The following is an 18,471-nucleotide window of genomic DNA, read 5'->3' on the forward strand; positions in this document are numbered from 1 at the left end:
ATATGGAAATTTTGGGAAATCTCCATCCTGTTTTCCATAGTTACTGAACCAACTTACATTTCTACCAACAGTGCAGAGGGTTCCTTTTACTCCATACCAGGAGAGTACTGCTAATAAGGGAATGAAATTCTGGTCAATGAACATTTGTCAGGTAAGTACAACATGCCATCATTTTTCTTAGGGTTTGGAGACATTAAAGCTTTGAGTTATATTCAAATGGAAAATCAAATACAAGAGATGAATCAAAATGAGGTTCTGATTTAAATAAAAGTTGGGTGTCACTGTAAGAAAAATATTGCTCTACTGCAGAGTTTCCCCAGGGCCCCTTTTATGTCCTTGTTCCTAAGGCTGTAGATAAAGGGGTTCAACATGGGTGTGACCACTGTGTACATGAGGGCCACAACGATGTCCTTGTTAATGAAATTGCTCAGTGTTGGGAAGAGGTACTGCCCAAATATGGACCCATAGTACAGAGCCACTACAGAGAGATGGGAGCCACACGTGGTCAGTGCTTTGCAGATTCCCTTGGTTGAAGGGACCCTTAGGACGGTGATCCCGATGTACCCATAAGATACCAGGATACATGTGAATGGCAGAGTAATGACCACCACGCCTACTGTGAACATGACCAACTCATTGAGGAAGATGTCTGAGCAGGACAATTTGAGCAGAGCACCAAGGTCGCAGAAGAAATGGGGGATGGTGTTGTCAGCACAGAAGGATAATCGGGTCAGGAGGAGAGTGTGAGAAAGGGAGCTGGAACCAGACAGGATCCAGGATCCAGCGACTAGGGATGCACACAGTTCCTGCCTCATGATGGTGGTGTAGTGAAGGGGGCGACATACAGCAACATAGCGGTCATATGCCATGGAGGTAATAAGGAAGCTGTCCAAATCAGTAAAAAATATGAAAAAATACATCTGTGCTATGCACTCTGCATAGGGGATGGATTGGTCCTGGGTTTGCATGCTTATTAGCATCTTAGGGACTGTGACAGATGAAAAGGAGATATCAGTGAGGGCCAAGTGGCTGAGGAAGAAGTACATGGGGGTGTGGAGGTGAGGGTCCAGCCTGATGAGCAGGATGATGAGCAGGTTGCCCAGCACCGTGGTCAGGTACACTCCCAGGAACAGGGCAAAGAATGCACCCTGCTGCTCTGGCCGGATGGGGAGCCCCAGGAGGAGGAACTCGGACACGCTGCTCTGGTTCTCCCTTCTCATGCTCCTCTCCTGTATGCTGTGGATGAAGAATGATTGAGAATATGAAGGTCTCTGAAATAATTTTAGCGGTCATGTAAAAAATATATGTCTGATTTTGGGAAGTGGGAAACAACATATTTCTTATATACTCCTTATATGTTGACACATAAGGGAATTAGAAAAAATTATCAGCAAGGGACTGATAAAGAGAGCCACTTTTTCTTGATTCACTAGCAAAATAGCATTCGTGTATCTGTGTCGCCGAGGGTGAGTACATGATGACACAGCCGTTTTACTGCCCCGTGAGTGCTCTGTGATGAGGACCATCAACCACTGCACAGCAACCTTTACAAGAGCTGACTTCAACAACCACTGTTAAATTTTGTATGGGAGTTATACTCTTCATATGAAAGGATAAAAAAAACTATTGTATTTGCTAAAGAGCACTCATCATATACACATATTTTGTATTTTGTTTCAATTCACAGGGGGTCCTTAAGAAACTCTGGATTATGTTAATCCATTCTCGCTCCTGCAGCCAAAGAGAGATTCTTTTAAAAAGCTATATTTCTTTTTTGAAAACCTATATGACTTCCCCTGTATAAAAATTCTCAAAGGATTCCCATGGATCTTAAGATGAAGTGAAACAACCTTAAGATGGTTTAAAGACCCTAAGAAATCTGTGTGTGTCTCCTATGTTTCCAATCTCTTCTTCCTCATCCCCACCATCCTCAAGCTTGCTGATATCTCTGTTCCAACTTTCCTGGAAAGACAGATTTCCATTTGATGTCAGTTAGACTCCCTCCCCTTTGGTGGTTGTACATTCTCTGGAATTCTATGTCATGTTAAGAAAGCAAAGACCAATCGGACTCCCAGCAAATATTTCATGCAAATTTATTTATGGTTTATTTTCTACACAGAAGGTTAAGGGATGATGTAACATCTTATATATACAAAGTATACAAAATATAGCCCACGGAATTCTCCAGGCCAGAAAACAGGAGTGGGTAGCCTTTCCCTTCTCTAGAAGATCTTCCCAACCCAGGGATCAAACCCAGGTACCCCGCATTGCAGGCGGACAAGGGAAGGCCAAGAATACTGGAGTGGGTAGCCTATCCCTTCTCCAGCAGATCTTCCTGACCCAGGAATTGAACGGGGTCTCTTGCATTGCAGGCGGATTCTTTACCAACTGAGCTATAAGGGAATCCCTATATATACAAAGTATATAATTTTTAATACATTCCCTTTCCTCTCTATGCAACATAATAACATCTCATTTAAAAAATAAGGACTATTATCAAAAGATGCCAAAGTAAGTGAAATTTTAGCTGTATCCCAAACTTTCATCTCGTTATTAGATGGTCCTGCCTTTTAATACACCTGCTAGTTGGTTATGGTAAGCAGAAAGTAACCTGCAAAGATGTCCATGTTCTACTACCCAGAACCTGTGGATATGGCAAGAGAGGAATTAAGCTACAGGTGGAACTGAGGCTGCTAATCATCTGACTTTAATATGAGATTACCCTGGATTATCTTGGTGGGCCCGCTGTAATCACAGTTGTCTTTAAATGTAGACGTGGAAAGCAAAAGTTTGTCAGAGAGTGATTTTAAGACATTATGCTCCTGGCATAGAAGATGGAGGAAGGGGCTACAAGCAATGAATGCAAGTGTCTTCTGGAAGCTGGAAAAGGCACAGAGACAATTCTCCTTTAGAGTCTTCAGGAGAAATGCCAACAAGTCAAAGACCTTCAGAGTTGTAAGATAATAAATATGTGGGTTTTTTTAAGTTACTAAATTTGTGGCAATTTGTTAGAGTGGAAATAAGAAATGGTCATACCAATAATGGGAGGATTTCAGGCATATTAAAATATTTTGGTTATTTGGGCACCAATGTGCAACAAAATCCCTGGGTCCTTCCCTAACTTTCACCTTGTATACCACACACACACACACACAAAACAATAGCTTCATAGAGCAAACTCCTACCTAGGACGTAAGGACATGAGGTTACTATCTCATTGGAAGCATTTGCCATTAGTCACAACATTGACTCAGAAACATCCCTTCTCCTACATTCAGCAACTGGGCTCTGTCAGGACCCAAAGCAAGTAGAATTCCTCCTGAAAGACTCTGCTTCTCTGAATCTCTGTTTTATCTCTTGGTTCACTTTTCTCTCTTTTTGCTTTTTCTCTCTTCCTGTTCCCACCTTCACTTTATTCTTCTTTCATTTTCTCCTACTTTCTCTCTCAGTTCTCACTCTCTCTGCCTCTGCATCTCCATTCTTTGTCACTCCAAGTCTCTATTCCTTCTCCCTACTCTCTCTTATTTTCTCTTTTTACCTCTCCCTTTTCCATGCCAAAATCAGCTTTCTGATTTTTTCCTCACCCATACCCATATTTTAACTTATATATTGCTGAGAAAAAAAAAATCCATTCCATCCCCAATACTGACCTTAAGTGCATTTATGACCCAGTGTGAGGTGGGTAAATATGTCATGAGGTTGTCTTTAGGGGACCTGAATATCAGCTTCCAAGGTCATCAACATTTCTTGAGGGTCAAAAAGAAAAGCTACAAGCTCAGACTCTCACTCCTGTCTACCAGCCCCACATCCATGAATTGAGGAGTATAACTAGTCAAGGAAGGAGCCCCAGGGGATGGGGGAAAAAACTTGTAATTTACAGTTTAAAGGTGTCCTTCATACTTGGGTTAATTGCCCAGTTTCCCCCTTGGTTCCTCCAGGAAATCCATCCCATGGGAAGGATGTTTGTGTTGGAACCTTACAGAATGAGCCCATGGAGGAAGAATCTCAGGCACCCCCATCTTCCTTCTGCTTCAGGTTCTGTTTCCCAGCTTTATTCACATTTTGGTGTAAGATAAACTCCAGAGAGCTATTTTTTTTTAAAGTTACTGGTTCCAATGAGGTCCAGATAGACAAATGACCAAGTAGTGTCTGAGAATTTAGGTAGAACTCAATCCCACTCATAAGGCTTCTGTTGGGCCATTCCCACCAGATAACCCAAAGGAAATGATTTTGTATTTTCTCTCTCTGGTGGTCATTATGCAATGCAAACTGGCAAGAGGCAGTTTTTTCTTTAGATGTTTTATTCCTTTCTTGACAAACTTAGGTTTGGTTACATCAAATAAAAACAATTCTCAAGAAAGGAGGAAAAGAAGGGAAGGATGAAAGAAGGAGGGAAAGAAAGAAAGAAAAGAGATGAAAAATAACCCACAAAAGAAACCAAGTTGGAAATGGGGAAGGATGTTGATACACACAATCCAGAAAAGTTGGCTCAAAATTTAACAGCTTCAGATTCTTTAAAATTGACTTTTTGAAGAAAATGATTTGTTGTGCCACTAGTGATTGTTAGGAGTGAGGTACACAGGACAAACAAGTGTTTATAGCTTGAAATAATCTTTGAAGATCTTTTTTCAACCTGCATTTCTCTTCTTTTTTTAAAAAAAAATTTATTTGTTTATTTTTGGCTGTTTGGAGTCTTCATTGCTGCATATGGGCTTTCTCTAGTTGTGGTGAGCAAGGGCTACTCCCTAGTTGTGGTGCTCGGACTTCTCATTGCAGTGGCTTCTCTTGTTGCAGAGCATGAACTCTAGAGCACTTGGGCTTCCGTAGTTGCAACTCTCAGACTTGATTGCCCCATGGCATGTGGAATCTTCCTGGACCAGGGATTGAACCCGTGTCCCCTGCATTGGCAGATAGAGTCTTAACCACTGGACCACCAGGGAAGTCCCCATCCTTTTCTTAAAGTTTGTCAACCCATGGACTTTTCTTCGTGGACACTCTCTTTCCCATGACTCAGCAAAAGTTCACAAAACTAGTATTTTCAAGACTTATAAAGGAAAGGCAGGATTATACAAATATTATGGCTGGAAGTATTTTTAAAATACATATGTCTCTGCTCTCAACAAAATACATTAACATTTTGGAGCACATGATTCTAGGTTTTAAGAAAATCATAATTTGCATCTTTGCAAATAGTTGTAAATATGCCTATGTACAAATTTTCTATTATGTCATTTCAAAAACTATATAAAAGCTTTTCATAAACATCAGTTTAACAGTTACATAATATTCCAATGGGAGTATACTGTAGTGACTTTCACCCCTCCCTTATTGATAGAAATTAAGCTGTAACTACTTATTATCTTTTAAAAATATACCACAATTAGACATTTTCTTAATTATAATTCTAAGGAAAACTTTTTTCAGTACAGGGCAAAGAGTAGAAAAGTGCAAATGATTCAGCAAGACTTCCAAGGTTCTGCACCATTCATTCCTGCTAATTTCTCTTGCCACATCCTGAACTCTTCCCCTGATGAAGTGTACACTTCAGTCTTTCAATTTTCCTAAATAGTTTCCTGAATTTCTTGCCTTTTCTCTTTTCCATGCCTTTTCCTCTTCCTCTGTTTTCCTCTTTTCCAAGTGCTCTGTCTTTACACTTTCCATGTCACCTTTTACTTGTTTTTTAGTCTTAGGTCTGCTCATCTGTAACTTCCTAAAACCTACCTTACTTGACTCCTTGCATTTGGATTTGGCATCCTTCCTCTGTGCTCCTGTAACTCTCATCACTTGCCTTTGTTACAACTCTTGACACGCACTGTTTTGTCTCTTCTGCTCACTAGATTGGGAGCTCTTTTAGGGAAAAGAAATGTGTTTTCAAATCTTTACTCAGCGTCCTCCACAATACCCTTGCCACATAGTAGTTACACAATATTTTTATGAATGAGTAAATAAATACTGTTGGAAAATACTGAGTAAAATGCTATCTCCTCCACTTGATTCTGTTTCTTTTGTTTTTATTTTTGCCAGTCTAAATGGAGTAGATTTCTGACACTGGTAGCTTCTCACACTCATACTTATGGCTAAAGAGTATATTTTAAGTCCTAATTATGTGCCAACTACTGTTATTTGTCACAACTGACTCCCCCAATAAAACCCTGTATGGATTCAATTATTTCTATAAGAAGAAAAAAATTCTATTTCTGAGAAGAAGAAACCAAATGATTCTTTGTTAAATGTCTTCACTCTCCAGGGACAAGTATTAATAGCAACTTTCCTCCCAGTTAAAGACTGAATTAATAGCAACTTTCCTCCCAGTTCCAGGCTGAATGTGGAAGGAAGAAATCCACACTATTCAGAGCCCACTGTGAAAAGAGAGGCATCATGGTGCAACGGAACAGGCCTTTAGATGTGAAGTTAACGTGTTGGGGTTTGAATCCTCATTTGGCCGTTTGCTTTTGAGCCACTCTTATTGCAATAAAGGGCTACCCATGTGGCTCGGTGGTAAAGAATCTGCCTGCCAATGCAGGAGATGCAAGAGATGTGTTCGATCCCTGGGTTGGGAAGATCACCTGGAGGAGGAAATGGCAACTCACTCCAGTATTCTTGCCTGGAGAATCTCATGGGCAGAGAAGCCTGGTGGACTACAGTCTATGGGGCCACAAAGAGTCAGACATGACTGAGCAACCGAGAACATACACATTGCAATAAAATGGGAAAGCTACTATCTACCTCGAAAATGATTGAGAGGGTTAAATGAGTTCCTAGATGCAAACATCCTTTAAATGAATCTGAAATAATAAGTCCTCATTTGTATTCCCAAAGGAATTGACTGTCTGTAGTATCTGGCGAAGATACATCCACTGGGATTGGTTAAGGGAAGTGCATTTATCACTCCCAAATTGTTTCTTCTCAGAAATTGGTGCCCTTGGTCTCCTGGGTCCCAACCTAGTTGCTAAAAATGGATAACTTTGTCATTGCCTTGGATCTGGTGAAAAGAAGAGTGTACCTCCTCCCACTTCAAGATTGAGTGTGTGACTTTTTCCTTTCCCCACATCAAAGTGTTTTGGAGAGAAAATGAAAAATTAGTTCATACCCTTGCATATTGCATGATAAGTTGCTTCAGTCATGTCATACCTTTGAGCTCACACTATCTGAATTCATCACTCCTGTGCTAGGTAAGGGTGGTATTTATAGATTTCACTCAGTAGTGTGTGTGTGTGCGTGTTTGTATGTGAATGAATGGTCTGGTACAAAATCTGAAAGCTGATTATACTGTGCTTGGCACTTTTATAATTTTGTTGTGTCATCTCAATAACTTAGTTAGACATAATAACCATAATTCCTTGGAGTTTATACCTTCCCCTTTATTAAATTGTTCTTTTTTTCACAGTTTTGATGGATATCTGTTATGCATGCAAGCCGAGAACAAAGCCTTCCAGGTTTAATAATAATAATATAATCTGTATTGTTTTTGCAAATAGTCGTAAACATGTATGTGCTTAGTTACTCAGTCATGTCTGACTTTTTGTGACCCCATGGACTGTACCCTGCCAGACTCCTCTGTCCATGGAATTTTACAGGCAAGAATACTGGAGTGGGTTATCATTTCCTACTCCAAGGGATCTTCCCAACCCAGGGATTGAACCCAAGTGTCCTGTGTCTCCTGCACTGGCAGATGAATTCTTTACCACTGTGCCACCTGGGAAGCTTTCTATTATGTTCCTTCAAAAATCATACTACAAGCTTAATGAATTCATTTTATCAGCCACATGATGTTATTTCCAATAGATGTTTACCATAATTGTCTTTAACCTTTCACTTATTGATAGAAATTAGGTATACCATGAAAAATACTGATCAGAGTTTGATCTGCTTTTGTACTGTAGCTCTGAGAAACTCATTTTGTAGGCAGCTGTCTTTGTAAATTCAGTAGCTGGTCTCCTAGTCTCTCTATTCACTTCTGATTATTTATTTAAGGACTGATGCAGTACATCCACCCAAAAGCTTTGGGGGGACTTACAGATCTCACCTTTTTCTCTTTACTGAGGAACATGTATCCAGATGCCTCTTTTTTGTCAGTTGACTCTGCTGGAGTCAGTGCAGCATGGTGACTGGGAACACGCGCTTGAAATCAGATAAATATGGAACAGAATGATCTGGCCATCATTTTCTTGCCTAATGATTTATGGCAAATTATTTACACTTGTAAGTGCAACTGTTTAAGTGGGAATGATGCCTTTTTGTGGTCCTTTTAGATATGATATGATATAAAGTACATCACAGCAGCTGGCCTATGTTATTTGAACAATAAATATGTGGCTGAAAGATGATTGTTAATATAATTTTATTATCAGTATATTGACATGACCATCTAGGCACTTATCTTGAAACCACAAATCTTCCACTCATTCTCAAACTTCCTGATTTACTTCTGGATATTTTTGAATGTTCTTAGGCAGCAAGTATTGTCTTATCTGAGGATATAGGCAATGAGGGCATGTAATGGTGGGAAGAATATGATCTTTGAAGCCAGGTAGATGTGGGATCAAATCCCAGGGTCACGATATACTAGTGCTATAAGACTGGGCAAGTTTTATCACTGAGTCTCAATGCTCACCTCTCTAATGAGGATCTGAATACCCATGTTGAAAAGTTTAGGGAAGAAGTAAAGAGTATTTGAAAATCACCTGGTGCAAATCAAGTGCCAAATCAACGTGACTGCTTCTAGCCCTATCATAGTCATCCGGCCGAACTGGAAAGACAGGAAACTGGTCTCTGTCTCCAGCCTCTACTCGTATTCTTCCTATATTTCCCCAGTTTGTCTGAAGAGGTCAGTGCGCTTGTTCAGTCACCCAATCTGGCCCCCAAATATGAACAGTTCCCGGTCATTCTATCTCAGTGAATCCCTATGGCTCTCTCCCCCAGGATTACTTATTTCTAAACCTAATCTATAATTGGAACCTTAAAGTTTTTTTTTTTTTTTTTTTAAATCTAGCTGAAAGAATTTTAGGTACCAGCAGCCTGTGGAGGGTGGATTTCTGGGTAGAGATACAGAAGGTTCAATGTTGATCTGCAAATCACACTGCACAGGCATAACTCTGCATGTCCCCCAAGAAAAACTGCCCCCCAAAATCTGAATCTTGAGAATATTAGAGTATTGCATTGCTCATTTCCCACACTCCATAAAGATTTGGGGGTCGGGGTTGGGTCCGAGGAGCTAGAAATCTGGCCAGAAAAGCTTCTGCCTCTAGGACTAAGTAGCAAACCATCTTTCATCTGTTTCTGGGAGACTTAAAGGTAAAGAATTCATAGATATGCTAATCTGATATCTGATTCCCACATTATTGGCTCCTTTGCTGTAATCTCTGAAATCACATCATTTGACATGGATTTTCAGCTACTGGATTAAGTTGGTTTGTTATTACACTGTTCCTTTCACTCAACTGGGGTTGGGGAAGTGGTGGTACATGGTTTCCTTTGGAATCCAGTTGACAGAGTGATGGTGAGGCCAAGTCCTCATTATAAATGCGTCTTTGTTTCTAGACTCTCTGTTCTCCTCCACTGCCTTATTGGTCTGTGCTTCTGAAAGTATATCATTTGTTGTAACTGGTATAGCTTTATAATAAAGTTTGATAGGTTGTAGTGAATTCTTACCTTCTCTTTTAAAAATATTTATAGAAATTTGGATAAATACTGATTGGGGTAAGGAGATAAATATCGCATAGGCTATTTTAGAGACACTGAAAAAGATTAGAATTCCTTTTATTTTTTGAAAACAGTGACAAACTTTATTTTCTTTGGCTCCAAAATCACTGCAGATGGTGACTGCAGCCACAAAATTAAAAGACACTTGCTCCTTAGAAGAAAGGCTATGACAAACCTAGACAGTGTATGATAAAGTAGAGATATAACTAACAAAGGTCTGTATAGTCAAAGCTATAGTTTTTTCTGGTAGTCATGTACAGATGTGAGAGTTGGACCATAAAGAAGGCTGAGCACTGAAGAACCGATGCTTTTGAACATGGGGCTGGAGAAGATTTTTTTTTTTTTTCATTTATTTTTATTAGTTGGAGGCTAATTACTTTACAATATTGTGGTGGTTTTTGCCATACATTGACATGAATCAGCCATGGATTTACATGTGTTCCCCATCCTGAACCCCCCTCCCACCTCCCTCCCCATCCCATCCCTCTGGGTCATCCCAGTGCACCAGCCCCGAACACTTGTCTCATGCATCCAACCTGGGCTGGTGATCTGTTTCACACTTGATAATGTACATGTTTCAATGCTGTTCTCTCAGATCATCCCACCCTCGCCTTCTCCCATAGAGTCCAAAAGTCTGTTCTATACATCTGTGCCTCTTTTTCTGTCTTGCGTATAGGGTTATCGTTACCATCTTTCTAAATTCCATATATATGCGTTAGTATACTGTGCTTATCTTTCTGGCTTACTTCACTCTGTATAATGGGCTACAGTTTTATTGGTTTCTAGAGTGTTCTTACTTGATTGTCACACTGTATAGCAAATAAATAACATGGGGCCCCTGAATAATTGGGATTAATCCTGGGTCTTGAACAAGACCTGATGTAAATTTCTGGTTTTTTTCTTGTCCAACCTTTTAATAACCTGCTTGTTGTTCCCAAACCACTGTTTATTCTTCCCACATCACAGCACACTCCTCACCCAATTCCCCAGCAGTGGCAGCCCTATTGCTGATCTCTTTCCTTCTTCACACTAGAATTTTGAAATGCATTTATTATTTTTTAATTGGAGGATAGTTGCTTTACAATGTTGTGTTAGTTTCTGCTCTACAACAGCATGAATCACCTGTAAGTATAGGGATACCCCTCCCTCCTGAGGCTCCTCCCATACCCATTCCGTCTCTACAACAACGTGAATCACCTGTAAGTATACAGATAGCCCCTCCCTCCTGAGGCTCCTCCCACACCCATTCCGTCTCTTATCACGGAGCTCCACGCTGAGCTCCCCGTGCTGGCAGCAGCTTCCCACGAGCTGTCTATTTTGCACGTGCTAATGTGTACATGTCAGCGCTACTCTCTGTTTCATACCACCCTCTCCTTCTCCTGCTGTGTTTGCAAGTCCGTTCTCTATATCTGCATCTCACACTGGTCAGAATGGCCCTCATCAAAAAATCTACAAACGGTAAGTGCTGGAGAGGATGTGGGGAAAAGGGAACACTCCTGCACTGTTGGTGGGAATGTAAATTGATCCAGCCACTACGGAATGGAGGTTCCTTAAGAAACTAGAAATAGAACTACCATATAACCCAGCAATCCCACTACTGGCATATACCCTAAGAAAACCATAATTCAAAAAGACACATGCACTCCAATGATCCTTGATGTAAGTTTCTTAAAGAGGCCTCCATAATGAGTTTAATTGGATGTGACATCTTATATTTGATCAATAAACTTACAATGTGTATGCATTAATTGTCTTTGATAAATTCTGGGTCTACAACCAATGAACAAATTAGAAGTAATCATGAAGGGTGTACAGAAGAGGATGCAGAATTAAACATATTGTTACACACAAAATTATGAAAGGCAAAGAGATTTCTTTTTTTTGTTTGTTTACTCACCTATTTATTTATTTTTTCATTTATTTTTATTAGTTGGAGGCTAATTACTTTACAATATTGTAGTGGTTTTTGCCATACATTGACATGAATCAGCCATGGATTTACATGTGTTCCCCATCCCGATCCCCCCTCCCGCCTCCCTCCCCACCCCATCCCTCTGGGTCTTCCCAGTGCACCAGCCCTGAGCACTTGTCTCATAAATCCAACCTGGGCTGGTGGTCTGTTTCACCCTTGATAGTATACTTGTTTCAATGCTATTCTCTCAGAACATCCCACCCTCGCCTTCTCCCACTGAGTCCCAAAGTCTGTTCTGTACATCTGTGTCTCTTTTTCTGTTTTGCATATTGGGTTATCGTTACCATCTTTTTAAATTCCATATATATGCGTTAGTATGCTGTATTGGTCTTAATCTTTCTGGCTTACTTCACTCTGTATAATGGGCTCCAGTTTCATCCATATACACAATGGAATATTACTCAGCCATTAAAAAGAATTCATTTGAATCAGTTCTAATGAGATGGATGAAACTGGAGCAAAGAGATTTCTGATGTCAAATAATTTGTTTTGCTTCCAGAGAACAAATTCTGGAGTCAACATGCTTGGGTCCGAATCCCAGCTTCCCTTCTTGCCTCAGGGTCTGTGAGACTGTCTGCCTCAAGTACCCCATCTGGAAAGTGGAAATAATAATATTAATAGTATCTACCTAGCTCCCATTCTGAAGAATATTACATTAGTTACTCCACAGAAGCCATAAGAACAGTGAATAAGGATAGTATTTAACAAAAATTAACTGTTAATATTGTCATTCGCAGAATCTGACACCAGATTGAGAAAGAAACATACACTTTTGCTACATTTATCCAGAAAACATGGTACAAATGTAAGAAAAGATCGATGAAGACCTTCCCTAAATCAAAAGAACATCTTTATCATGCTCTGCCACGATGATCACATTAATATCCCAAGACATTCACCTTTTCCCTTCAACTTTCCCTACTAACCCCCTCCAGCTGATGACCATGGAGAGAACCAGAGCAGTGTGTCTGAGTTCCTTCTCCTGGGGCTCCCCATCCAGCCAGAGCAGCAGGGCGTGTTCTTCGCCTTGTTCCTGGGTGTGTACCTGATCACGGTGGTGGGGAACCTGCTCATCATTCTGCTCATCAGACTGGACTCTCGCCTCCACACCCCCATGTACTTCTTCCTCAGTCACTTGGCCCTCACTGATATTACTTTCTCTTCTGTCACTGTCCCTAAAATGCTTATGATCATGCAGACTAAGCACAAATCCATCCCCTATGCAGGGTGCCTTTCACAGACGTATTTTTTCATACTCCTTGCTGATCTGGACAGCTTCCTGATCACTTCGATGGCCTATGACAGGTACGTGGCCATCTGCCACCCTCTGCATTACACCACCATCATGAGCCAGAGTGTCTCTGTCATGCTGGTGCTTGGATCCTGGGTCATTGCTTGTGCTTGTGCTCTTTGGCACACCCTTCTCCTAGCCCGGCTGTCATTCTGTGCTGACAACATTATCCCCTACTTCTTCTGTGATCTTGCTGCCCTGCTCAAATTGTCTTGCTCAGACACTTCCCTCAACCAGTTGGTTATCTCCACTGCAGGGTTAACAGCCATTATGCTTCCATTCGTATGCATTCTGGTTTCTTACGGCCATATTGGGGCCACCATCCTTCGGGTACCCTCTGCCAAGGGCATCTGCAAAGCCTTGTCCACATGTGGCTCTCATCTCTCAGTAGTGACTCTCTACTATGGGGCAATTATTGGTGTATATTTTCTCCCATCATCCAACAGCACCAATGACAGTAACATAATTGCTTCAGTGATGTACACGGTGGTCACTCCCATGTTGAATCCCTTTGTTTATAGCCTGAGAAATAAAGACATGAAAGGGGCCTTGAGAAAACTCTTGAGCAAGAGAACATATTCTTCCAACTGATATTTACCTTTCCTTTAAAAACAGTCCCTGTGATTCTATTTCCTCAATTACATGTAAATACAAAGTATTGAAAATATGGCTCCCTTGTCTTCCTTTCTTAGCTGTCACTCAGAAATCTTTATTGACAGTATTCTCACTTGTTGGGAAAAAAATAAGGGGGGATATGCTTTATAAACTTAATTTGTTCTTTTCTTGGCTAATGGGGATTGGAAAATACTTTGAGGATGCTATGTCACTTTGGCTGCTGCCATTAAATGGAAGCTCTCAGGGCTGGCCCTTCCCCAGATTTTAAAGTTTTATAAAATGTGCCTGAACATTCATATCCCAATTTCTAAAGAATTTTCCATTTTGGTGAGTATATGGTTCTTCCTGCTCCCAGACACCTAGGCATCCAGAGACCCCGAGTCCTGCTAGAACTTGCAAGGAAAGAAAAATATATTTCTTTTTTTTTGGCCATACTGCAAAGCATGTGGGATCTTTTAAGTTTCCCAACCAGAGATTGAACCCACATCCCCTGCAGTGGAACCACCAGGAAAATTCTCTAGAACATATTCAATTTTTCTCTTCCCACATAATAAATGTACTTCTCTTGTCCTTCAGAAATAGAACCCACACTTACTTTCTCCCAAGACCCTTGCAGATAATCAACAACAAAATAAATGTCACCTCTATTGTTTCAGGTGCCAGTCAAATAATTTGCTATGTGATAAAATCTTCTACTTTAATCCTGACAGCAACCCCCAGAGACACATTGAGAAACTTAGGCTCAAAGAGGTGGCGAACACTTTAGGATCACAGTTAGTGAAAAGAAGGATTGAATCTTGGCTGTCTGACTCCAGAGTGGTTTGTTATTGTTTAGTTGCTCAGTCATGTCTGACTCTTTGCAACCCCATGAACTGTAACCTGCCAGGCTTTTCTGTCGATGGAATTCTCCAGGCAAGAATACTGGAGTGGGTTACCATTTCCTTCTTCAGGGGATCTTCCCAGTCCAGGAATCGAGTCTGCATCTCCTGCATTGGCATTGCCAAGGACTATAGTCATGTATATGGAACACTGTGTCCTGGGGAGGAAGAATAGTTAGCTCAGCCTAGTGGCAGAGGATACATGAAAAGCTTCCTTGAGAAGATGTCACTTTACTTGAGACTTAACAAATCAGAACTATCCAGACGGACACATTCTAGCTCACTCTGATGATCACTGGTAGTGGGGGCAGTGTGTTTCAGGACAACAAACTGGCTATTTCAACTGAGGAACCAAGATCTGATAGACACCAGGTAATAAAGTGAGTTGTTAGACATAAAGTGAAGATGTTTATAGGAAATGTCCAATAATCAATTTCATAACTCCTAAGACTCCCAAGCTAGAGGAAGGCTAAAGATATAGATTGTTAGATCTAAAAAGTGCTAAGAGGTGGGCATGAGAGGTTTTTGTAAAGATGTTTCTTTTGAAGAAAACGTTTATGTTACTTACAATTCTGAGGATTGGTTGAGGCTTGGCTGATTCAGTTCAGAATGGTGATTTTTCTGGACATGGCCAGTCGCACTCATGCTTCTGTGGCCAGCTGCAGGTTGAAAAATGAAAGTGAAAGTCGCTCAGTCGTGTCCGACTCTTTGAGACATGTATAGTTCATGGAATTTTCCAGGCCAGAATACTGGAGTGGGTAGCCTTTCCCTTCTCCAGGAGATCTTCCCAACCCAGGGATCAAACCCAGGTCTCCCGCATTTCAGGTGGATTATTTACCAGCTGAGACACAAGGTTAGCTGATCTAAAATGGTCTCATTTGGGATGATTTTGAATCACACATCCCTTACCTTCTTACTAGGACTTGCAGCCTCCTACCCAACCCCACCTTTCCTTATGCACTACTAGATTGTCTGTTGTGAATTTAACATCATCATCACCCACTTCTAAGTCTTCCCCTCCTTATAGCAATGATGCTGGAAACATTTTCAGATTTTTCCTTTCTGTATTGTTCAAGTTTAATGCTTTCTAATAAGAACTCATGAGAAATTTATAAGGCAGAAAAGGAGAAGGCGTTACTTTCTGGAGGTAATTACATTACAGGCAGAAACAGGCATAAGTGAAGTTCACAGAAATTTCCCAGTGGACCTCTAAGAGCTGCCTGCATGGCTACAGCAGGTTGAGACATTTTGGGGAGTTTTTCAATATTTTTTGAGATTTTTCAGCTACTATCCATCAAACTTTTAAAACCATCTATTTTACATTTTAGGTTGAAATCTTTAGTTGTTTCTATTTTAGTCTTTAAGGGTCACTCCTTTGACCTTCATTCTCCAGCTCTTGTAATAGTTGGCTAAGCAAGCCCCTTTGTTCTACTTTTCTGAGCAAATCCTTTGTGTGTGTGTGTGTGTGTAGTAAAGTTTTATTAAAGTATAAAGGAGATAGAGAAAGCTTCTGACATAGGCATCAGAAGGGGGCAAAAGAGTACCCCTGAGCAAATCCTTATGGAATACTTCCGCATCAAAATTACCCATCATTTATCTGAGTCTATTTTTTGGTATAGAGATGAAATTGCCAGATTGATACTTTCAATTTTAGTCAGGGACATCTATTGCAGAGTAGTGAAGAAAGCATGAACCCTTTAAAAATTAAATTTGAGAAGTTCATTATTACTATGAAGAAACATTAAACTAAATCTTTATTTCCTACTGCATTAAAAACAACTCCATGTGTTTTAAGAACTAAAGGCAGGGAATTCCCTGGCTGCCCAGTAGTTAGTGCTCCATACTCTCACTGCCCAGGGCCAGGGTTCGATCTCTGTCAGGGAACACGAACCACATGTCAGGGAACACATGTCAGGGAACACATATTTTATAGCTAAAAAACAGTAAGAACTAGAGGCAAGGTTTTTAATTTTAACCACATATCAGGGAACATGTATTTTATAGTCAAAAAATAGTAAGAACTAGAGGCAAAGTTTTTAATTTTTACATAAATGTCACACTATCTTTATGTACATGAGTCAGGGGAGTCCTTTCTTTGCTTTTTAAAAATTCAGATATATTTCATATAAACCACACTGAAAATCACACAATATATTACCAAATGCTACAACAAAACCCTACTGAGGCATGGATGTCCAAAGGGCTACAAAAACTGAAGCCTGTTCAATTGTTAGCAAGAAATATACTACTGATATTCTATTACTCTATTCTGATGACACATAGCTCAGGTTCTTGTGCTGTATTAACAAGTACAGGGGCATGGGTTTTACTCTAGACACTCAGTTGCTGCTATTTTCCAAAGTCACGAACCTTCCCTGGACTCTGGACAATGCCTTGTACATAACAGCTGTTAGTCATATGGTGTTTGTGTGTGTTCCATTGATATTAATTGATGTTTGAGTTTGAAAGACATTGACACTGACAGTGCAGCACCATATCTGTCTTTTTTTAAAATTATAGATCTTACGGTTTAAGAAAAGTTTTAGGTTTACAGCAAAATTGAGTGTAAAGCATGGAGTTCCTATATACCCCTGTCACAGCACACCCACAGCCCCCCTGACTCCACCAGAGTGATATGTTTGTGAGTCAGTTAACCCACATACCACAACTGTCTTGTTGTAGACTAGTTTGCTAAACAACTCTACCCTGTACAAGGTAGACCCACCTAATGTTGAACCCACCTATAATAAACTGTATTAGAGGATATTTATTACACTGGGGTATTCCTACTATTTATGCACATTCATGATGCTGACAAGAAATCTGAGTCCACCTTTCTTCAGACCCTACATTTTTCTGATGTCACATCCCTTTCTTGTTGTCTGTAAAATACAGTGGTTGCCATTTTCAAGGTGACTTTCTCAAGGAAGCACTTTAAAGTCAATCATGCAAATCATAAAATGATACATTAATGACTTTAATCACATCAACATTAAAACGTGGATAGAACATAAGAAGCAAAGTAGCAAGCTTTCAATAATGGACAGCATTAAAATATATACAAAATGGCAAAAGATTAGTTTCAAGATTATGTGAAGTCTATCTGTACTACAGTTTGCCTTTCCCAGCATCTTATATAGTTGGAATCTTACAGTATGTAGTCTTTTCAAACTGACTTCTTCATACAACTATTTCAGAAGATTTAGCAGTGATAATTAAGTTGAACATACACATCTACAATCCAATAATTCTTTTTCTGGGTATATAATTTACATAATCTCTTGCTTGTACACAATAAGTAATGCACAAAAATATTTGTTGCTACATTGTTCATAATAATATAATGCTTAAAATAAACAAAAAAGCCATAGAGAATAAAGCAGATTAGTGTTTCTTTTGTAAGAAATTATAAACAAAAGTATACAACATAATGATTTGAAATACATATATATTGTGAAATAATTACCAAGATTAAGATAAATAACACACCTATCACCTCCTTTAGTTAATCTTTTCATTGTGTAGTGATAATGCTTGTGAACTATCTTCAGAAACTTACAAGTATGCAATGCCATGTTATTAACTAGCCATCACACTACACTTGGTTCTCAGAAGTTAATCTTCTTCAAGCTAAAACTTTGAACCATTAGACCTACATTACCCACTTCTCTCTACACCCTGCCCCTGGTAACCACCATTCTATCCTCTGTTCCTGTGAAATCAGCATTTTAAAAGTTTCCACATATAAGTGATACCGTAGAGTATTTATTGTTGTCTGGTTTATCAAATTTTCACATTGTGCACTCTAAATATATACAATTATATTTGTGAAAAAAAGATAGCCACAGAAAAAGAAATGTTTCAAAGAAAGCTTAAAAGAAAGGGATTTAAAAAATGTAACAGGAGGTTGCTTTAAAAGTAAAAATATAGTAATATTTTGAGAAAAAATTACAGATAGAATTAACACTAGATTTCTAATTAAGGTCAGTCAAAAGATAAATTTTAAATGTATT

At 39.7% G+C, this 18,471-nt stretch overlaps 2 protein-coding genes across 2 annotated transcripts; one reads left to right on the forward strand and one right to left on the reverse strand.

The window, feature by feature from the left end:
- Positions 1-278: 278 nt before the first annotated feature.
- LOC136162690 (olfactory receptor 1J2-like) lies at positions 279-1,220 on the reverse strand. The gene has a single exon (XM_065927157.1). The coding sequence runs from the start codon at positions 1,218-1,220 to the stop codon at positions 279-281; it is 942 nt and encodes a 313-aa protein (XP_065783229.1).
- Positions 1,221-6,733: 5,513 nt separating this feature from the next.
- LOC136162691 (olfactory receptor 1J1-like) lies at positions 6,734-13,556 on the forward strand. Its single transcript, XM_065927158.1, has 2 exons — positions 6,734-6,745; positions 12,627-13,556. The coding sequence occupies exons 1-2, from the start codon at positions 6,734-6,736 to the stop codon at positions 13,554-13,556; spliced, it is 942 nt and encodes a 313-aa protein (XP_065783230.1).
- Positions 13,557-18,471: the final 4,915 nt, after the last annotated feature.

The sequence above is a fragment of the Muntiacus reevesi genome, chromosome 3 (genome assembly GCF_963930625.1).
Source record: "Muntiacus reevesi chromosome 3, mMunRee1.1, whole genome shotgun sequence".
Taxonomy (NCBI): domain Eukaryota; kingdom Metazoa; phylum Chordata; class Mammalia; order Artiodactyla; family Cervidae; genus Muntiacus; species Muntiacus reevesi.

Coding starts and splice junctions, on each gene's coding strand:
- LOC136162690 (XM_065927157.1), bottom strand. CDS start 1,220: ATGAGAAGGGAGAACCAGAGCAGCGTGTCCGAGTTCCTCCTCCTGGGG.